Below are 23732 nucleotides of genomic sequence, written 5' to 3'. Positions count from 1 at the left end.
ACAGTATAGCAGTAGGGATTACATTAGTTATAGGCAGCTTTTGAGAGAAGGAAGTGAGCAGGGAGTTTCAAGACTACTTACAACAAGGCAATGGAAGTGATACAGGACAAGGTATATTTTTTCATTTTACCTTTGATATGTAATGATTTAACATCTTGATTCAAGTCCAGATATTATTATATTTTCTGACTCTAAAGTAATTTTCTCATGCTAAGGACATTGGTCTTCATGTTTGGTAAATAGAATTGTTCTCTATTTAAGGGAAGATTTATCAGAAGTGTCTGAGAGCAGATCTGTTCTAGTTGCTCAAGGTAACCAATCAGAGCTCAGCTTTAATTTGCCCACGGTTGTTTATAAAATGAAAGCTGAGTTGTGATTGCTTGCCATGGGCAGCTCTGACAGTTCTGCTCTCTGAAACTTCTGATAAATCTATTTAGTAATAGAAAATAAGAGTCTATATGGCAACATGTAGGGGATTTTAGTACACAGCCTCTGTTAGCTACTGTTTTAATATGGAGTGTTAACACAGCCACGTCTATTCTGTATTTCTGTATGTAATTCTTTCATGATTTTAGCCAAAGTCAAATGGAATTACCTAATGACCAGAAACCGTGGTATTCTTCATGTATATAAACTGGACTACTGTTTTTTGCTCACTTGGGAGTTTCTCTTTCTACATTCCTATTTCTACAAGCAGTTTTGCTCATACAAAGCTGCACATAATAGTAGGTAGCAGTTATGGGAGTCTGTGAACCACTCCATTGGTCCATGTTGTTGAAACACTCTGGTGTATAAGATCTCTTCACTGAACACAGCTCACAGCTTTTTTGCTATGAGCAAGGCTGGTGAAATGCTGAGGCAAAGTGGGCAATTACCCAGGCCCTGTATATAGACACTGAGAGTAAGGAGAGGTTGAATATAGACACTGGGGATGAAGGGGGCCTGTGTATAGCTACTGAGGGTAAGGGGAGGTTTTTTTCACTGTGCCTCTGATGCAATTCCTGAGTGTGACGGTTGTAGATACTGGGGGTCGCTAGGGGGCCGATGGGAGTTTCTATATGGACACTTGGGGGGGGGGGGAGGCTGTATACAGATACCGGGGGAAAGCGGAAATTGTATATAGACATTGGGGGTGTAGGGAGCCTGTGTATAGATACTGAGGATAAGGGGAGGCTGTTTTACTGTGTACTGAGCCTCAGAGTGTGACAGTTTATTAAAAAGTTTTATTTTGGGGGGAGACTCTGTGCTATGTCCTGTGTTCAGATCTCATACACAAGTGGACCATAGTGCCCTGAATCCATCTACAATCCTGGAATATACATGCGTTTTTAAGCCGGTGGCAGCATTGCAATGGCGATTGGCTGTTACCGGTAAGCCTTTGCTGCAATATGCGAGCGAGCCCTCTCCATGCACTGGGACCCGACATCACGTCGTACTAATATGGCGCAAGTCGGGAAGGGGTTAAGGACTTCAAGCAGATAAATAATATAACCCAGATATCGGATTATCAACCACGATTTGTATTTTGATGGAGCTATATAAATAGAGATTATTATCAGTAGTAGTAGTAGTCCTATTTTATCCACACCCCAGTGTTTCTTGACTTAATTTTTGTTATTGCTTTAGTATTTCCCACACGCTTTTGCTCCATGAATTTTACAAAAGCATTATCTATTGGCACAGTTGGAAGAAAGATATTTCACAAACACAAAGTCATATACATATAACAGCTAGTATAGTTGTTTGGCCTTTATATGGTCTATGTACAAAGCTCTTCTATGCTTTTCAAAAATGGCACCCTAAGTACAGTATAGGGCTTATCTACTATGGGTCCGCGGACTTCCTGGGATTTTTGGGTTTTGTGCGGCTCTGACAGATATTTAACAGGGGATTGTGTTGCATGCGATCGGATTTTGGTGCAGTTGCGCTGGCTTTCACGCAACAGAAATCGGGGGCATGCCGTCGGACAATCCGACTGATTCTAACTCAGTGCGGGATTTATCTTTCAAATTGTGTTGCAAGACAATGCCCTTACATGCACCAGGAAGAAGAACGTGAACTCCGACCTGAATGGGGAAGAGACACGATTTTTTACTTGTTTAACGGCCTGTATGCTATTTTTTCTGAACTTGGGCATGACCAGCTGGGGAGTGAAACAGGAGTTAGATATATGGGAACGTCTCCCCCTTTCCATTGGCTAGCCAAAGCAGGATTAAGCGCGTGTGAAGCGCGAAACGGACCGTCGCCTTCTCTGGGCTCCTGCAGTCTTCTTCCCTCCCACAACGATGTGTTTTATAATGTTGGAATAAAGAATTGACTTTTATTGGTGAGTGCCAGACCTAGTACAATTTTGTTCAGGCTTAGAAATACACAGTGTAAGTCCTCTTTTGAAAATAAGACCTAGCGGCAGTCACTGCAGCAGCTCCCTGTGATACTAGCAGTTACCAGCGTAAGAAGGGGTCATTTATCGAAGATTGGGGCTATTGATTCTAAAAGAAATGAAGTCACAAGAAATACAGCATGAAATTCAGAGTTTGGAGAGTTATAAGGATGTTAGAGAAGTTGATTTTTTGTTCACTGATAAATGTAAATTCTTGTTCATGGAAAAATAAGACAGCCTCTGAAAATAAGACCTAGTGCCTCTTTAGGAGCAAAAATTAATATAAGACACTATCATATTTTCGGGGAAACAGGGGTAGTTCCACCTCAGGGCATCCATCCAAAAGGTAATTTTCAGTGATGAAACCCCTCTTTTTGTCCAAGGGAACAGAGCAAGTGTTGTTAGAGGAAGCAAATATGAACAATTGTGAGCTGATCATATTCAACAATCTGTAAAACACCCTCAAAAACAATTGTTTGGGGGTATTTTTCATCTGATAGTTCACCTGTTGATGGTGTGATGAATTCCACATTTTATTGTGGCATTCATGCATAAATGTGAAGGGAGATTCCAACAAGATTTGGCTCCATGCAAACAATTCCAAGTGTTTGAAGAAATTCCTGGAAGAAAATAAAGTAAAAGTTCTGGACTGGCCTGGGAATTCACCAGACTTAAATCCTATAGAAATTTGTGGAGCATTGTGAAGAGACAATTTGTTAACATGGACTGTACAAATAAAGAACGCATGATAAACTGTGCCATACAAGTGTGGTTCCCTGATGAAGAATGGAAGAATTTATGCAAAAACTTGGTAGATGCAATGCCAAAACACATTAAAAATCTCATATCTGCTAAAGGAGAACATAATTAGTATGTACGGGTGCATTATAACATTTTATCGTTAAATATGCAAAAACATGCTTTTTTGCTTTGTCCCAATTAATTTGCACACCGCTGTAGCTACCGGTATGTCCCCAATAGCATCCCACGTGTCTTGATACGAGGACTCCTTGCCTATTGTGATGTGCAGGAGAAGCCTTGTAGGCAAGCAGGGGCAAGGTGCCAATGTAGATGCTATGGATCTCCAAGTGTCTTGGGCTCCTTTAAGCAGCAAGTCTTTTTGGGTCAATGAAATAGAAGACATCCTGGGAAGCCACAAGTCTATTAAGAATGAGGGGCCATATGGAGATGCCATTAGGGCCACCGTCTCCCTATTTTCATGTGGGTTTACCATGGATTTAATTGTATTGCTTGGTAGTGCCGTAGGTCTCGTAGCCCCGTACCCCTTCAAATTTCAGCTTAGTTACTAAAGAATGAGTTAGTCAAGTTTTTTTTGCCTCTACAGAAATCTTGAAAAGAGAGATTTCCTTTTGGTGAAAAAGGTAGCTTGTAGATCAATATGAATCATTTGCATGAATTGAATTTTTGGAAAAATATATGGTTTTCAAAGGTTATTCCATCCCATCCATGAAATAAGTGGGAGATCATCTTGAGTAGCTTCTCAATTTCACCAAAAATGGGGAGAGTAGTTTAGTCTGTACAGATCTGTGCTGTGTTTGGATACTGTACTCCCAAATATTTCACTGATCTGGTTTGAACTTTAAAGAGAAACTGTGATGTGACTTGTGGTACTGTGACATTTAACAGTTCCGATTTGCTAAAGCAAACCTAGCTTGATCTGTATGTATCAGTTAAGGAATTTAATCTAGTAGCAAGTAGTTTCACCCATATCTTTAGGTTGAGATTTAACAAAGATATGGGTCTGTAGCTACTGCATTCTTGTGTATCTTTCCCTTCTTCAGGTATGGGTACAATAAGGGCCTCTTGAGCTTGCTTCACTGAAGACTCATCCTGTAACAATGCATTACAGGTGGTCGTCAGGTAAGTCTCTTTCTTGTTGGGTTAAGGGTGCGTTCACACGTTGCAGTTAAAACTGCATCGCAATGAGCTTTGAGGTGGTTTTAGGTGCAGTTTTGTCAATTGAACAGGTGAAAGACATGAACTGAACGGGTGAATTTGATTTTGAAGGGGAAACCTGCTCCACAAATGTCATTCACTTGTTCAGTTCATGTCTTTCACCTGTTCAATTGACAAAACTGCACCTAAAACCACCTCAAAGCTGATTGCGATGCAATTTTAGCTGCAACGTGTGAACGCACCCTAAGGCCGGTAAATGTAACCTATTATAAAAACCCCTCAGGTGCTTCCAATAAAGCAGTTCTGTCACTTGTCTCATTTTGCACATAATAAAGCTTTGATAAAAAAAAAAGGAGTGGAAAGCATCTGAAAAACCAGGAGTGTCCATGTGCAGATTGCTGCTATATACATTTCCTCTTTTGTTTCTTAATGAGCGAGGACATGAACCTGCTTCCTTTGTTTCCATGGGCAGGCTGTATACTGGGGGAGGCTGTATACTGGGGGGCAGGCTGAATACTTCGGGTATTGGCAGGCTGTATACTGGGAGTAAGCTGTATACTGGGGACAGGAGCAGGCCGTATACTGAGGGCTTGAGCTGGCTGTATACTGTGGGCAGGGTGTATACTGGAGGCGTGGGCAACCTGTATACTGGGGCCATGGACTGGCTGTATATTATGGACTGGCAGGCTATATACAATGGCAGGGGCTGGCTGTATACTGGGGGCAGGGGCTGGCTGTATACAATGGACTGGAAGGCTATATACCAGGGGCAGGGTCTGTCTGTATACTATGGATTGGCAAGATATAAACTGTGGCATGTGCATGCTAGCTATATACTAGAGGCAAGGGCTGGCTATATGCCGGGGGCAAAATCTGGCTGTATACTGGGGGCAGGGGCTGGCTGTATACTATGGACTGGCAAGCTATGTAATGGGGGCAGTGGCTGGCTGTATGCTATGGGCTTGCAGGCAATATGCTGGGGCATGTGCCCGCTACTTATATACTGGAGGCAGAGGGCTGGCTAATCATATTTTATGGATATAAGCCAGGATGGTGCATACGTGTTGTGGTTCCTAAGATGGCATCAAGTCTAAATACGGCACTGACGAGGAATGTGGTATAAAGAAAAAGGAGAAATCTTTGGTTGAAAAATTGTGGACTCTCCAGGTGTCTACAGGACCCATATCATCTAGCTTGTTGTGGAGTCTAAATAGTACCGTTTGGGGAATGTGGTATTCCTCTGAAAAGGTGTACAGCAGAGAATTTAGGGCAGTATTGAGGTTGCCCGCAAGAATAATCAAGTCTTCTGAGAACAGTGCAAACAGGTCTTGGGCTTTAAGCAGCCATTTCACTTGGCCTGAGGGTGTGTTGGATATCTTCCCTTTAATAAATAATAGTCTTCACTCTGTGTCATAGTATTAGATTTTCAATAGGAATGGGAAATCTTTGTGAATCAAAATTGAGACTCCCTTAGACTTGGAGGAAGGACTCTGGTTGTGAAACCACTGGGAAAAAGGATATTTAGAGAGGTACACAGGTTCTCTTTTCTTAAAATGTGTTTCTTGTAGAAATATAACGATAAATCTATATTTTTTGAGGAGTAGTAGTACATGGTGTCTTTTATGGGTCGCGTTCTGCCATTTCACAGTAAAAGATGTGAAGATGTATTAGGCCATTGTACAGTATTTGTAATATTGAGTTATTTAACCATTGTCTATATCTTTAGGGTATAGAGTTTAACCCCTTAGCGCTCCGCGCCGTAGCTGTACTGCGCAGCTTCCCACTATTGGCGCTCAGCGCAGTACAGCTACTGCGCGAGCGCATACTATTTTAGAATTGTCACCACGTCGCGAGACGTGGTGACATCGGGCTGAAATTTGGGTGACAGAGGCAGGAGGAGTTCCTGTCTCCGTCACCCGACCAATCAAATTGGTCCCGCCCGCCGATCGCCGTGATTGGCCAGTCAAACCTGACTGGCCAATTACAGCGATTTTAGGCTAAAAAACGTGCTTTTAGCACTTTCCTCTTCCTCCAGCGGCACCATTTTGGTTTGGTATCGCTGGAGAGAGGAAAGAGCGTTACTGTGTGCACCAAAATACACTTTTACACTATAAATAGTGTTCTGATCCTTATCTGATCCCTATTGTTCCCTACAAATTCCCATCCTATCTGTTTTTTCCTGTGTCCTGTGTGTTCCCTGTGTGATCGCCTTGTGTGATCCCACGTGTCTTCCGTTTTTCCCTGTCTGTCCCTTCTGAACCCAAACGCACTTTTCAGTGCGCTGTGTTAGCGTTGTTCTGCACTGGACGCACTTTTCAGTGCGCCGTGTGAATAGCGCTGCACAGAATCTTTAGCAATCTTAGCGGTAGTTAGTTTGTCTTAGGGCAAGCTAGGTGCATTTGTAGCGCCTTTTTGCGCGGTGCACATAGGTTTTTTTTCGGTGCCTGGTAATATTTTTTTCCAGAACGCCGTAGGTGTACCCGTACTTAGCTATTTTTTGTGTGTGCCATCTGTGCGGCTGGTCCGTGTGGCTTGGTGTGCATTATCTTTTTTTTTTTGTGTGCTATCTGTGCGGCTTGTCCGTGTAGTTTAGTGCGCATTATTTTTTTTGTGTGCTATCTGTGCGGCTTGTCCGTGTAGTTTAGTGCGCATTATTTTTTGTGTGTGCCATCTGTGCGGCTTGTCCGTGTAGTTTGGTGTGCATTACCTTTTTTTTTGTGTGCTATCTGTGCGGCTTGTCCGTGTAGTTTAGTGCGCATTATTTTTTTTGTGTGCTATCTGTGCGGCTTGTCCGTGTAGTTTAGTGCGCATTATTTTTTGTGTGTGCCATCTGTGCGGCTTGTCCGTGTAGTTTGGTGTGCATTACCTTTTTTTTTGTGTGCTATCTGTGCGGCTTGTCCGTGTAGTTTAGTGCGCATTATTTTTTTTGTGTGCTATCTGTGCGGCTTGTCCGTGTAGTTTAGTGCGCATTATTTTTTGTGTGCCATCTGTGCGGCTGGTCCGTGTGGCTTGGTGTGCATTATCTTTTTTTTTTGTGTGCTATCTGTGCGGCTTGTCCGTGTAGTTTAGTGCACATTATTTTTTGTGTGTGCCATCTGTGCGGCTTGTCCGTGTAGTTTGGTGCGCATTATCTTTTTTTTTTTTGTGTGCTATCTGTGCGGCTTGTCCGTGTAGTTTAGTGCACATTATCTTTTTGTGTGTGCCATCTGTGCGGCTTGTCCGTGTAGTTTGGTGCGCATTATCTTTTTTTTTTTGTGTGCTATCTGTGCGGCTTGTCCGTGTAGTTTAGTGCACATTATTTTTTGTGTGTGCCATCTGTGCGGCTTGTCCGTGTAGTTTGGTGTGCATTATATTTTTTTTTTTGTGTGCCTGCTAGACGGTTTATCCGTGTAGTTTGGTGCACATTATCTAATTTTTCTTGTTCTCTATTTTTTTTTGTGTGCAATGTCTCAGAAGACGTACACCGTGTTGGAGGCATATAACATGCTTGCCTCTGACACCGAGTCAGCTAGTGGGGATGATGGTCCCTTTTACCTATCATCATCCTCCTGCTCATCTTCCAGTGACCTGGAAGGACCCCCAAGAAGGCGCCGTAGGGTTCCAGGGACTTCTGCAATTGAAGTGCCTGGGACTTCTGCAGGAGAAGTGCCTGGGACTTCTGCAGGAGAAGTGCCTGGGACTTCTGCAGGAGAAGTGCCTGGGACTTCTGCAGGAGAAGTTTCTGGGACTTCTGCAGGAGAAGCGTCTGGGGCTTCCACTGACCCCACATGGGTAGCCCCAGATAATTATACCCCTCAGGTCCCTGACTTTTTGGGCCATCCTGGCATTAACTTTGACACGACAGGGCTCAGAGCTGTAGACTTTTTTAAGTTTTTTTTTGATGAGGAGCTGCTAAATATTATTATATTTCAGACAAATCTCTACGCTGCACAACATATTGCCCAAAACCCCACGTCCTTTTATGCACAACCCTACAGGTGGACCCCTGTCACTGCAGCAGAGATGTACAAGTATTGGGGCATAATACTCCTTATGGGGATAGTAAAGAAGCCTTCAATCAGGGACTACTGGAGCACAGATATACTGTACCACACCCCCATGTTCCGCATGGCAATGAGCAGGATGCGCTTTGAAGCCATCCATAAGTTTTTGCACTACACTGACAACACACAGTGCCCACCCAGAGGTGACCCCAGTTATGATCGGTTATTTAAGGTCAGGCCCATATTAGATCATTTTAGTGCCAAGTTTGCCCAGGCATATACTCCCGCAAAACATGTGAGCATAGACGAGTCCCTGGTACAATTCAAAGGGAGACTTCAATTCCGCCAGTACCTGCCCAATAAGAGGGCAAGATATGGTGTGAAAATGTATAAGCTGTGCGAAAGTTCATCAGGGTACACATACAAGTTCAGGGTATATGAAGGGAAGGACTCCACTATAGTGCCCCCAGAATGCCCCCCCTTCCTGGGTGTTACAGGGAAGATAGTGTGGGATTTAGTGCACCCACTGCTGGACCAGGGCTACCACCTCTACCTGGACAATTTCTACACCAGCACCACCCTGTTCAAGTGCCTCACTTCCAGAAATACTGCGGCATGCGGCACTGTACGCAGAAATCAGAGAGGTCTCCCTAAGTCGCTGCTTGGGCAAAAACTTAAAAGGCACGAAAGCAGGGCACTATGCAGCGACTCTGTATTGTGTGTTAAGTACAAGGACAAGAGAGAGGTCCTTGTATTAACCACAATACATGAGCACACCACCACCCCTGTCCCAGTACGAGGTGCCAGTGCAGAAGCCCCCAAGCCAGACTGTATTTTAGATTATAACAAATACATGGGAGGGGTGGACTTGTCTGACCAGGTGCTTCAGCCGTACAATGCCATGCGGAAGTCGAGGGTGTGGTACAAGAAGCTGGCCGTGCACATCATGCAGATGGCATTGTATAATGCTTATGTGCTGCATCGATATGCCGGCCAGAGGGGAACTTTCCTGGAATTTCAAGAGATGGTAATAAAGTACTTTCTTTTTGGAGACCAGGAAGGGGGGAGTGCTAGCACATCTGGAAGTGAGGCCACATCACGTATTGTACCAGGGCAGCACTTTCCAGGAGTAGTTCCCCAAACAGCCAGCAAGGGAAGGTCACAAAAGAGGTGCAGGGTGTGCTCCAAAAATGGCATTCGGAAGGACACCATTCATCACTGTGAGACATGCCCAGAAAAACCAGGGTTATGTATGAAAGATTGCTTCCGAATTTATCATACATCCCTGGATTTTTAGAGTACCCTGTTGTTACCCTGACGCACAGCTTATACATCATGCCGCACCTTCCCTTCTAAGCCCTGCCATGTGCCCAGCCTCTAGATTACTGTCCCGTATGCTTTACCCGGGAAAACATGCATCATGATTTTTAGGGTGTTTGTCTCCCATGGCAGCAGCTGGGCACAAAATGACATAATAGATATTTTTTACTATGCACTATCCATTTTGCACTTTTTCAGGGGTCCACCTGTGGGGTTAAAATGCTAACTATACCCCTAGATTAATTCATGGAGGGGTGTAGTTTCCAAAATAGGGTCAGTTCTTAGGGGTTTCTACTGTACTGGCCCCTATTGGCATCTACAAATCTTTCATGATGCCAAAAAGAAAAAAAAAAGTACAATGTCTGTGCTCCAACAAGTTATTCCCTTTTGAGCCCTGCCGTGTCACCATCCTACAGATTATTGCCTCCTATGGGGTATTGCCCTAACCGGGGTAACCCGCAGAATGATTTTTGATGTGTTTTTCCCCAGTGGCATGAGTTGGGCAAAATACTTTTGTCACTTCAATGGCATATTTGATAAATTGCAATACAACTGTTTCTCTGCACTACTCACTTTGTATTACATTTGAGCCAGCACCTTAGAGGTTAAAATACTCATACAAGCCTACATACATTCTTTGAGGGGTGCCCTTTCCAAAATGGGTTCACTACTTGGGCTTTCTATTGTACTGGTACCTCGGGGGTACCCCCCATTACCAATCTAGTGAAAACGAAGCTTGAAAACCTAAATTGTGCTTCTTTCTTCCTGACCCCTGCCGTGTGCCCAGCCTGTAAATTATTGGCACATGTGTGGTATTGCCGTACTCAGGACAACCCCCAGAATGATTTTTGGGGTGTTTGTCTAAAGTGGCATGGGTTGGGCACAGTATATGAGGCACAAAAATGACTTTTTTGAGATAAAAACACAATTTTTACTCTGCACCATTTACTTTGCATTCAATTTTGACCAGCGTGTTGGGGGTTAAAATGATCATACAAGCCTACATACATTCTTTGAGGGGTGCCCTTTCCAAAATGGGTTCACTACTTGGGAGTTTCTATTGTACTGGTACCTCGGGGGTACCCCCCATTACCAATCTAGTGAAAACGAAGCTTGAAAACCTAAATTGTGCTTCTTTCTTCCTGACCCCTGCCGTGTGCCCAGCCTGTAAATTATTGGCACATGTGTGGTATTGCCGTACTCAGGACAACCCCCAGAATGATTTTTGGGGTGTTTGTCTAAAGTGGCATGGGTTGGGCACAGTATATGAGGCACAAAAATGACTTTTTTGAGATAAAAACACAATTTTTACTCTGCACCATTTACTTTGCATTCAATTTTGACCAGCGTGTTGGGGGTTAAAATGATCATACAAGCCTACATACATTCTTTGAGGGGTGCCCTTTCCAAAATGGGTTCACTACTTGGGAGTTTCTATTGTACTGGTACCTCGGGGGTACCCCCCATTACCAATCTAGTGAAAACGAAGCTTGAAAACCTAAATTGTGCTTCTTTCTTCCTGACCCCTGCCGTGTGCCCAGCCTGTAAATTATTGGCACATGTGTGGTATTGCCGTACTCAGGACAACCCCCAGAATGATTTTTGGGGTGTTTGTCTAAAGTGGCATGGGTTGGGCACAGTATATGAGACACAAAAATGACTTTTTTGAGATAAAAACACAATTTTTACTCTGCACCATTTACTTTGCATTCAATTTTGACCAGCGTGTCGGGGGTTAAAATGCTCACCACAACCACCGATAAATTCTTTGAGGGGTCTAGTTTCCGTAATGGTATCATTTATTGGGGGTTTCTATTGCACTGGCACCTCACGGGCCCTGCCAACATGACATGGCACTCCAAATCCAAACGTGTGAAAACGGAGCTGGAAAATCAAAATTTCACTCCTTCCGTTCTCATCCCTTCTGTGTGCCCAGCCTGTAAATTATTGGCACATGTGTGGTATTGCCGTACTCGGGACAACCCGCAGAATGATTTTTGGGGTGTTTGTCTGAAGTGGCATGGGTTGGGCACAGTATATGAGGCACTAAAATGACATTTTTGAGATAAAAACGCAATTTTTACTCTGCACCATTTACTTTGCATTCAATTTTGACCAGCGTGTCGGGGGTTAAAATGCTCACCACAACCACCGATAAATTCTTTGAGGGGTCTAGTTTCCGTAATGGTATCATTTATTGGGGGTTTCTATTGCACTGGCACCTCACGGGCCCTGCCAACATGACATGGCACTCCAAATCCAAACATGTGAAAACGGAGCTGGAAAATCAAAATTTCACTCCTTCCGTTTTCATCCCTTCTGTGTGCCCAGTCTGTAAATTATTGGCACATGTGTGGTATTGCTGTACTCAGGACAACCCGCAGAATGATTTTTGGGGTGTTTGTCTAAAGTGGCATGGGTTGGGCACAGTATATGAGGCACTAAAATGACATTTTTGAGATAAAAACGCAATTTTTACTCTGCACCATTTTCTTTGCATTTAATTTTGACCAGCGTGTCGGGGGTTAAAATGCTCACCACAACCACCGATAAATTATTTGAGGGGTCTAGTTTCCGTAATGGTATCATTTATTGGGGGTTTCTATTGCACTGGCACCTCACGGGCCCTGCCAACATGACATGGCACTCCAAATCCAAACATGTGAAAACGGAGCTGGAAAATCAAAATTTCATTCCTTCCGTTCTCATCCCTTCTGTGTGCCCAGTCTGTAAATTATTGGCACATGTGTGGTATTGCTGTACTCGGGACAACCTGCAGAATGATTTTTGGGGTGTTTGTCTAAAGTGGCACGGGTTGGGCACAGTATATGAGGCACTAAAATGACATTTTTGAGATAAAAACGCAATTTTTACTCTGCACCATTTGCTTTGCATTTAATTTTGACCAGCGTGTCGGGGGTTAAAATGCTCACCACAACCACCGATAAATTCTTTGAGGGGTCTAGTTTCCGTAATGGTATCATTTATTGGGGGTTTCTATTGCACTGGCACCTCACGGGCCCTGCCAACATGACATGGCACTCCAAATCCAAACATGTGAAAACGGAGCTGGAAAATCAAAATTTCATTCCTTCCGTTCTCATCCCTTCTGTGTGCCCAGTCTGTAAATTATTGGCACATGTGTGGTATTGCTGTACTCGGGACAACCTGCAGAATGATTTTTGGGGTGTTTGTCTAAAGTGGCACGGGTTGGGCACAGTATATGAGGCACTAAAATGACATTTTTGAGATAAAAACGCAATTTTTACTCTGCACCATTTGCTTTGCATTTAATTTTGACCAGCGTGTCGGGGGTTAAAATGCTCACCACAACCACCGATAAATTCTTTGAGGGGTCTAGTTTCCGTAATGGTATCATTTATTGGGGGTTTCTATTGCACTGGCACCTCACGGGCCCTGCCAACATGACATGGCACTCCAAATCCAAACATGTGAAAACGGAGCTGGAAAATCAAAATTTCATTCCTTCCGTTCTCATCCCTTCTGTGTGCCCAGTCTGTAAATTATTGGCACATGTGTGGTATTGCTGTACTCGGGACAACCTGCAGAATGATTTTTGGGGTGTTTGTCTAAAGTGGCACGGGTTGGGCACAGTATATGAGGCACTAAAATGACATTTTTGAGATAAAAACGCAATTTTTACTCTGCACCATTTGCTTTGCATTTAATTTTGACCAGCGTGTCGGGGGTTAAAATGCTCACCACAACCACCGATAAATTCTTTGAGGGGTCTAGTTTCCGTAATGGTATCATTTATTGGGGGTTTCTATTGCACTGGCACCTCACGGGCCCTGCCAACATGACATGGCACTCCAAATCCAAACATGTGAAAACGGAGCTGGAAAATCAAAATTTCACTCCTTCCGTTCTCATCCCTTCTGTGCGCCCAGTCTGTAAATTATTGGCACATGTGTGGTATTGCTGTACTCGGGACAACCCGCAGAATGATTTTTGGGGTGTTTGTCTAAAGTGGCATGAGTTGGGCACAGTATATGAGGCACTAAAATGACATTTTTGAGATAAAAACACAATTTTTACTCTGCACTATTTACTTTGCATTCAATTTTGACCAGCGTGTCGGGGGTTAAAATGCTCACCACAACCACCGATAAATTCTTTGAGGGGTCTAGTTTCCGAAATGGTGACATTTTGGGGGGTTTTCTATTGTACTTTTACTTCAGGGGCTCTTCAATTACACTGTGGCACCACAAAATAAATTGGCCTTCCAAATTCCCGGTATCGCTAACTCTGTTCTGGACATCGATGTGCGGGGAAACAGCAGCTGACATCCACATGTCTGGTATTGCCGTACTCGGAAGAAGCAGGGCAAGAAATTAGGAATATATATTTACCTCAAATTCCTTCTGAATGTATCCGTTTTAGGGCTAAATTGGAAAGATTGAAATCAAAAATTGAAATTTCAAAATTTCCACTCCATTTTCATATGCTTCCGGAAAAATAATTAAAGGGTTAACAGACTTCTTAAATGCTGATTTGAATAGGTTGAGATGTTAGGTTCATAAAATGGTGTTACTTGTGGGGGTATATAGCACATAAGCCTTTATACGGCACTTCCAAACTGAATTGATCACCAAAAAGTTCGCATTTTTCAAATTTCAAGAAAATCTGAGAAGTTGCTACTAAAACTTCAAACCTTCTCACATCCATAAAAATAATGGAAACGTAAAACAAATTATGGATATAAAAAGAAGACCAATGGCAAAAGGTTTCTATCAAAAAAAATTTGTGGTATCACTTTTTGTCTAAAAATTATAACATTTGAAACTTTGAAAATAGTCATTTTTTTCAAATTTTTCCTAAATTTTTGAATTTTTACCCCCCAAAAAAGGAACGGATCACCGAAATGACACTACTAACATAAACTACAATGTCTCACGAGAAAACAATCTCAAAATCACAGAGATATCTTAAAGCGTTGAAAAGTTATTACCACAGGAAGAGACACTGGTCAAATTTCCAAAAAAAGTTGCGAGCCTTAACCTGCAAACAGGCTGCGTCCTTAAGGGGTTAAAGTTGTATGGTTGACGTAATAACTACACTGATTAAGTGTCAGGGGAAGAGAAGGTTAGGCAAACATAGGCAAACTCTCTGTATTCTGTAAATGGGCAGTTCAATCTTCACATAATAATGAAATTCCAGAGAAGGTCCTCATTGAGGTTTCTTGTGGTCCTTGCCTGGCACTTTTGATGGTTGGAGTTCAGGCAGCTGGTTCTGTAGGTTAAATGGCAGCCAGGATTCAATTGGGAAGGGGTCAATCCCCAGAAGTCACCATGTGTTGTGCAGGTCGTCAGGTGTTCTAATGATAATTCTTCTTCAATCTTTAGGGATAGCCAGGCTGAGTGGAAATAACCAGAAGTATTGTATGTTCTTATCTCTCAGGGCCTCCAATAATGGTTTCAGGAGTCTGTATTTGGCTAATGTGCATGGCGCAATGTCCTGGTAGAAGAAAAGTTTCTTGTTGCCATACCTTAAATTTAGTTTTTCCTTGGCTACAGATAAGATCTGAGTAGTGTCCACAAAGGACAGGAGTCCACAAATGACATCCCTCAGGGGTTCGTTTTATCTAGGCAGTGGACGGAAGGCCAGATGTATGCCTTCCGTCACAATCCAGGCAGCTGTATCTACCCCCAATAAGGTTCATAACAAGTCCATGGCCACCTTAGCTAACGACTCAGGAGGCATAGTTTCTGACAGTCCTTTTATTCTGGTATTCTTTGGCTTGATCCTGTTCTCTTGTTCCTCAATGTGACTGTTTATAGAGGCATGATGTTGCCCTGAGTGGTACGCTGAGAAGGCAGATAAACCAGTGTATGTTTTCTGCTTTTATGTCAGCAAATTCAGCCAGCACTGGATGCAAGGCTTGCGGAAGGACTTTTTTGAGAAATGACTTAGAGATGGTGTTTACTTTGTTGTCATAATGTTTCCCTTTGTGGACACTCTCCATGTCCCATTCATCTGTTCTAAATTCTGCATATGTCACTCCCATCAGACTCTTTGGGAATCTGCCTGGTGAAGAGCATTCTTTTTTTTCCACATTTTTTGTATATCTGGTTACCCTTTTTGTGACTTGGGGTGCTTGGTGTATTTCCAGGTCTGTCTTTATTGTTCTTCACCGTTCTGTGGTGTTAAGTCATGCACAGTGGCCCACCCCCCGATTTCTGCTGCATGAAAGCCGGCACCGATGCGCCAAAATCCAATCTCGTGGGACACAATCCACAATCCCCGAAAAGTCAGGAAACCCGACGAAAATGCGACTGCGGGACCCTTAAAAAATAAGCCCCTATGTGTCTGTATTGCATTTTTAAAAGCATTGCAAACACAATTGGAAAAACACAACTCAAAACAGAGTTGTGTTTTTACCATCATTAATAATGATGCGTTTGTAAAGTATTTCAAAAAGAAATACAAACAGAATGAGGCCTCTTGATGTATCCGGTGGGTGGCTGCATAGCCAGGTCCTACATGCGCTTGGGACCACTTTCTGGTACTCAATGGATGTCGGTAAGTGAAGTTCTGCCCCAAGAGCTACCCCAAAATGATATATTCTATGTCATGTGCAATTTATAAATACAAAAGTGGTTTTAAAGGGGTTTTGCCATGAATCAGGGCCTAACTTGCTGATTGGTGGGGGTCTCAGTGATGAAACTCCCACAGATCACGAAAACTATGGGTCTGATGGGGTCCCAGTTACCTCAATCGGACCCTCGTTGCTCCCTGGAGAGTAATCGACAGAAATATCTCTATAAAGAGATATTATGAAATAAATAATAGAGTATTGATGAAGTAATCCACTATGCAAAAATTAGTAAGCATTCAATGTTTCAGACTTATTCAGTTATGTTCCTATGGCAAAGTGTCGGCTCTTCCATGGAGCTGTTTTCAGCACTATTTTTATGACATACGATGCATGGAGTCTCTGAATCTCTGCAGGACAACCATCTTGTACTGAAAACATAATTGTTTTTTTCCCCACATGTTGTACTTCATTTTAGTGGTAAATTTTGGCTGAAGTTTTGCATTTATTTACAAAAATATTTGCCAAGAGTGTTAACCCCTTGAGATCTTCATAGAAATGAAATCAAAATGGAGGTGAAATTTAGAATGGTCAAATTGTGCCAGTTACACGTTCATTTAGCCCTAAAATTTACACATTTGCAAAAGATAAAACGATAAAATCCACCATAAATTTTGTTCTGCAATTTCTCCCGAGTGCAGAGACACCCAACATATGGCCGTGACTTGTTTTATGGGTGCACGGCGAGGCGCAGAAGGGAAGGAGCGCTCTGCAGCTGCCAGGATTTTAGTTTCCTTATTGGCCCCTTTTGTAGGCTATAAAATGTTTGCTTTTTCGTTATTGGGGCCATGTGATAGCATTTTTTTTGCGGGATCAGATGCTTTTTCCAGTGATTTTAGGAATGGTATCCCCTATTGTTGAAAATTTAGAACTTTTTTTGGAGGGCAGGAGTAGAAAATAATCAGTTCTGTACTGGATTTTTTCCTTTTTTTTCGTGTTCACAGTAAAGCCTAATAATCATGTTATCTTTATTCTATGGGATGATACGATTACGGGGATACCAGACATGAATATTTTTTCTTAGGTTTTACTAAATTTGCCAAATAAAACCCTAATGTGGGAAAAATCTATCACTTTTGCATCGCCGTCTTCCAAGTGCCATAACATTTTGACTTTTTTGGCTACAGAGCTGGTTGATGGCTTGTTTTTTTTGCAGGAGATGTTCTACTTTGTAACAGTATCATTCTGGAGTACATATGATTGCAGTTTTTGTATTTAATTATTTTGATACAATAACACATATTGTAATTTCATTCATGGACATCAAACTTTGAGAATGTGCTGTCAAAAACTTATTATTTGAAGATTTGTTTGTTTTTTCATTTTTTGTAGCAATCAATGGAGAGAGCTTGGAGAGATGCTGGAGGAAAGACTGTAGTAATTGCATTTATTTCTTATAGATGTGGATATTGTAAAAGATTTATGCCCTTTCTTGACGTAAGTGGTCTATGACTAAGCTAAGCAATTATAAAACTTAATATAAAGTGTAAAGTTCATCTGTGGCTGTTTTTTTGCAGATATTTATGAAAAACCCCTTTCAGATGTTACAGGAATTTTGACAACAGTTCTGACATGTATAAAAATTCCATGTTAATTATTGGTTAAATAAGCAGAAACAGGTGGGGGTTTCATTATCTATGTGATAATTGAACATTCCTATGTGTAGACATACTATCCAAACAAAAGTGGAACATCCATTAGGGGCAAGGCCAAATAAGAGCATGCTCTTCCTTACACTAAGATTTCTAACCCAGAGATTATAATTAATGGTAACTAAATGTAACTAGGAGACATTTTGGATTGTTTATTTAATCACTAAAATGTCCGTAGGCAAAAACTACAGAATTGAGGTCTACTTTTAATGGTTGTTCATTCAACCTGTTTAGAGCAATAAGGACCTTATAGAATTTTTTTTTCTTCCATTGTTTTAGTGTTTTTTTCCTACCTTTATTGTAAAGTGAAGATAAAAGTTAAAGGAAATCTACCAGAATCTATCAAAATCCATCATGATAAACCAGGGACACTTACTCATAGATCCAGACACTGTGACTTTGGTAATCTTCTTGTATTTGTTATCCATGACCTCCTTCCTTCTAAAATCAATTTTTATAATTATGCCTGAGGAGCTATGGGTGTGTTACAGAAGCCCTCTGTGATTTGGCTGCTCAATCGGTTGTTACACTGCAGCAACACCTCTGTGTCTCCCTCTCCCCTGCACTTCCTGTCATATTGGCAGCAGCAGACACAGTTGGAGGGGAAGTGCTCCTTTAGAATATAACAGCTTGTGAATCTGCAGCACAGAGGGGCTCTCATAACATGCTCATAGCTGCTCAGGTTTGTTATCATAATTTTAAAAGTTGATTTAAGAAGTAGGGAGGCCATAGATAATAAATATAGGAAGTGTACCACAGTCACAGTGCCTTGATCTATGAATAAGTGTCCCTGATTTATCATGCTTTATTTTAATGGTAGATTTTCTTTAATTTTATTTCCTGGGTCAGCATGAGGGCAAGTTTAAGTGGCATAAAGAATGCATTTACTTATTCAGCAAGTTGTTACAATTCCAGTGGTGTACCATGTACATGCTGTAAATTGCAGCTTTTAGGATGGCTGTAAACTTGCCCAGTTTGGTCCATGAACAATGGACCGTGCAGGGTCCTGCTTCATGAACCAAGCACATTCCTGGGAATGGATTATGCACCATTGATATATGGTGCATGGAGTTCCTGCATTCCCGATATTCAGGAGAGCCAACACTGTAAACTGACTCTGCTATTTAGTGATGAAGAAGAAACTCATATCAATGTGGTTCCCCGGCAGTGGATTAGGACTTTGAAGCAGGACCCTGCATGGTCCACAGTTCACGGACCATACTGTGTAAATATGAAGCTGGAGTAAGGGGAGCTAAACATGATTGATCAGTCACAGGATAAAAGCAACAATGTTCTCTCCATCACAACACTGGTGTTGGTGTTGAGTTACTATAAGGAACTAAAAAAGGAAATGTACAAAATCAGTTACCAGCAAGCTGGAAAAACCTGTATTTTCTGTAGCATAGAGATAAATTAACAACTAATTATATCTTTATTTTTTTACAGTCCCTATGCCTGAAGATGCCTGGAGTCATTTTCAAGAAAGTGGATGTCAACAGTTCAGAAGTAATCATTGTTTCTAACTAACTATATATATATATATATATATATATATATATATATATATATATATATATATTATACACACATATGTATATATAAAATATATAATTGGGCATAAACTAAAGCCATTTCTCTAAGTCTTTATTTTATCAACTTTAGGATTTGAGGAATGAATTTGAGGTTACTGGTGTACCAGAGACATTTATCTACGCAAATGGTGGTTTGGTATGTGATTTTTTTTTTAACTGAATTATTAAAATTCCCAAATATACAGACTATGTATGCCTGCCATACCATAGTATATCGGCGCCGGGAAGAGGAGCAGGGGATGAGCGCAGTAAGATAAGACATGTCCTATCTTTCTACAGGCTATGGAACATTACAGTGCCGTATTCCGTAGTAAGATAAGACATGTCCTATCTTTCTACAGGCTATGGAACATTACAGTGCCGCACGTATACTGCATAGCCTTATAGACTTATTTTATTATGTAATTGACAGCAGGGATGTCAATCAGAATATTTATCACCAGTATAATAAAAAAAACCATACTGTGTATTATGCTATAATTATCACAGAAATTCCGGGCAATTAACCCATAATTAGGATCTTGTGTGGGAGAGCTTTTGAATAGACTTTAGTACGTTATAGGAGCTTACACCTAAGTGAATACTAGATCCCACATTAATTTTAGTGATGAAGTTCCAGAGATGTAATTTCTGGCCCCAAATATCATTTACATTGCCCGTGATTGTGGTCTCATCAGTACCCAAAAAGTGTATAAGCTATTTATAAGCAAGTGTTGTTTCTCTATGCTAAATGTAACTGCATCACTGTAAACTGAAACTATATTTTATAACAACTCTCTGTTTCTGCTGTATATCACACTAATCCTTTTTTTTTATTACAGTACCGACGTATAAGTGGGGCAGATAACGAACAAGTCATGAAAACCCTTTTGGAGCTTGGCAACTAGAATTGATCATCTTTCATTAGTTGCTATTGTTTAATTAACTAAGTGATCTGACTTTACTCTATTTTAATTGGACATAAAGAAAAATACCAATAAAAATGTGAACAAATTTTAAGTCTATTTAAATAGTGTTGTGTTTTATTTGTTCAAACATTAGGTACAGAATTGGAAGTGCTCATGACAACTTAGAAGATTAAAAAATACCTTCAGAAGGGCCCAGAATAATTGCCCACTCCTCCAGGTTTCTTCTATTGAGGTTGCGTTTATCTGGCGTTTACATTGCATTTGAAGTGCAATATAACAGCAGAGGAGAGGAGATTTTCCCAATTACATTTCTGTTGACATTTGCAATTACAAAACACAATGTTAACATGAAATTACCACATGTGTTCACAACAGGTCTTTTGTTAAAGCAATGCAATTAGGCAAATCTCCTCACCTCAGCTGTTGAATTCCATTTCAAATTACAATACAAAAGTCACGCGTAAATGCAGCCTCAAGAGCCTCCAGGACATTCTGAAAAATTATGTAAAAATATGATCTAACTGTAGAGTAGAACCCCAGATCAGTCTAACACTGGTGGCAGTGTAACTATAATGCTGGTGGAGCTCAACAAGGAACTGTACCCTATTTTACAAATTTTGCTTTCCAACAACTGGGTACAACATTAGGCACAATGAAAAATTAAACATTTATTTCCTTTCTTAGCAGTGCATACATGATGTGAGAGATAGAGCTGGTGGCTTGGAGTCGGGATTTCTATGTGAGATTGTGCAGATTATGAGAGAATTATGTCTCTCTCTGCTCTGAGCCTGTAGCCATGACCCATGCACGGAGCTCAGAGACACTCACTTATTACTTCCTGCCAGGAGATCGTGAGTAGAGAGAGAATGCAAACATCAAGCTACAAGGAGATAACTGATACAGGGGAAGGGGAAGGAAGGTACATGTCTGTGAGATGTAGCACAGCTCACAGTGTAACACTATAAAAGTCTGTCAGCCTATGTGTCAGTGTGTTAGTATAATGTCAGCATCCAGATGAAAGTGTATATTTACCTGTACCCTGATATTGTAACCACAGGCCCATCCACACCCTGGGATTTTGCACTGATTAGCCGAGGGGGTGATAGAAGCTAAAACAGCAATAACAACTGAGTAAAATTGTAAGGGATTAAAATGATCTTTATTGTGCTAACATCATTAGGGGATTGAAATATGAGACATTTCTTTTGTGGGAAAACCCCTTTAATGAAATGTCCACAGCAGATGCCACCCTTTACAGAAATGTCCCTTTTAGTGCAAGACCCCTTAATAAAGTGTCCACAGCAGAGCCCTCCTTTAATGAAATGGACCTCTTTATGAGTTTATGCACCCAAATGGTAATAGACTTTAGAGTTCCATCTTCTGCAAGTCAGCCTTGATTATTTGATTCTGGTGGAAGACAATGTGAATTTTAACTCCCAGTTTCCCTAGCTCAAAGGCACTTTAGAGGCAGCCAAAAGGCCAGAAAGTTGAAAATAAGCCCAAATAAGTGGTGCAGACATCTGTCTTTATATTTTTATGGCTTTTCCAGCCACTGTAGCAGAGGTGGATATCCATTTATCTGATATGGATGACATTTCTCTAGCCCACCAATATCTTACCCTGGAAACCACCAGGAATAGACATACTAGGGCAACTCTTTGTGGCGCAGCTGCTTAGTGAATCGCTTCATGCAGCATTATACACGGAAATAGCACTTTAAGTGCATTTTCCAACTTTCTAAGTATATGGCCCCAATGTAACATTCTACTGTTTCAAATAACCAACCACACCTAAAACTATCACATAGATCACAGGTGGAAATGTTTGTTACTATTGACGAAAAAATGTTTTGTCCCAGTGAGAATAGCAGTTTCAAAATTTTGTGCTGTCATGAATCTTCGCCGTCACGTTTACAATTACCAACTTTTGCACAATACTCTCTGTGACTCAGGAAACATCATACACTTGGTTTTGAGTCCAAATTTTCACATTACATTTAAATACATTTAGTAACCACCATATACAGGAGCCATTATCTGCTGCTGCTGTGGCAATTAGAAGCTGAGTGTGATTGGTTGGTATTCTGCTACAGGTTATTAATATGAGCTCTGAGCTTTGATTGGTTACTTCAGGCACAAGACTCCTTATGTGTTAGCTAATATGGATAGGGGTAGAAAGAAAAGGGGAGATTTATCAGAAATATCTGAGTTAAACTGGTCTAGTTGCCCATGGATCAGCTGTAATTTTATAAACAGCTTTGAGAAAATGAAACCTATACGACCTAGTGCTTTCAGACAACTGCAATGCTAATAATGTCTGTGGAAACATATAGAGGCAGGAGAAACTGGTTGTTGCCCTTAGATGTTAATAGCACCCAGCTTTCATTTTTCAGCGGCAGATTACAAATACACTCATGCAGTCTGCACTGTTATTATCTCTTTTTTTCTGTATGCATGTACACTTAAAGAGTAACCATGTTTCCATACATCTGCAATGTGTTCTTCACATACTATTGTGAAGAACACCGTTCGGCACACATGTCTTTGGATAAATTAGTAGATGTACGGAAACATCTGCAATGTGTTCTTCACTGTGTTCTTCACTGTGAAGAACATACTTAATGATCCTGTGTTCACTGTTTTCGTTGTATTCTTCACTGTTCTTCACTATGTTTCGTTAAGTAAATGCTCGATCTCGAGCAGGCGAGATACTCATCCGAGCAACGAGCCGTTTCGAGTACGCTAATACTCGAACGAGCATCAAGCTCGGATGAGTATACTCGCTCATCTCTAGTTAAATCTTACTTCTACATTGCTATGGCAAATTTGTCTAATGGAAGATCTCTCTGTCTCTCTCATGTTTTTTTACACAATTGTGAGTGTTAACCCTTTCTGCTTTCTTCCTGGCTGTAGTATGCTTTGAGCACTACTTTTAAAGATCAAGCTGAAAGTGAAGGGGTTACCCTTCCCATCTCAGAGCTGTTTAACCAAACACAGATGTGAGCTCATGCACCCTCCATAGACACACACTGTACAGGCTGGAATATGCATCTCTATGGGAGGGAGAAGCTTGTTTTTTTTTTTTAAACAAAGTACAATTTGGTAAAGAAGTATATTAGAAAAATGTTCACCACATCCCCCACACACAATATTAAAGATGATCTCAGTTGACGGATACGGTTCAAGCAGAGGCGCAATGTGTGAGTTCTGTACATCTTGAGATTTTATTTCAAGACACATGACACTTTTAGCATTTGTTTCCCTGTGTAAAAAAATGACATGACATTTAGAGTTGATTTTCTCTCCACCCATTATTCATGCAGAGGAGTCCCATGACATTCAGTAAAACAAACTGCTTGTGCAAC

General features: G+C 41.3%; 1 protein-coding gene across 1 annotated transcript; it reads left to right on the top strand.

Annotated features, from left to right (window-relative positions):
• Window positions 1-20464, top strand: LOC140088534 (thioredoxin-like). Its single transcript, XM_072126537.1, has 5 exons — window positions 1-111; window positions 17549-17653; window positions 19315-19374; window positions 19531-19596; window positions 20282-20464. The coding sequence occupies exons 1-5, from the start codon at window positions 91-93 to the stop codon at window positions 20345-20347; spliced, it is 318 nt and encodes a 105-aa protein (XP_071982638.1). The 5' UTR covers window positions 1-90; the 3' UTR covers window positions 20348-20464.
• The last annotated feature ends 3268 nt before the right edge of the window (window positions 20465-23732 follow it).

This window comes from Engystomops pustulosus, chromosome 1 (assembly GCF_040894005.1).
Source record: "Engystomops pustulosus chromosome 1, aEngPut4.maternal, whole genome shotgun sequence".
Lineage (NCBI taxonomy): Eukaryota > Metazoa > Chordata > Amphibia > Anura > Leptodactylidae > Engystomops > Engystomops pustulosus.
The sequence above is the reverse complement of the archived record's forward strand: the minus strand, read 5'-3'. Positions and strand labels throughout refer to the sequence as shown.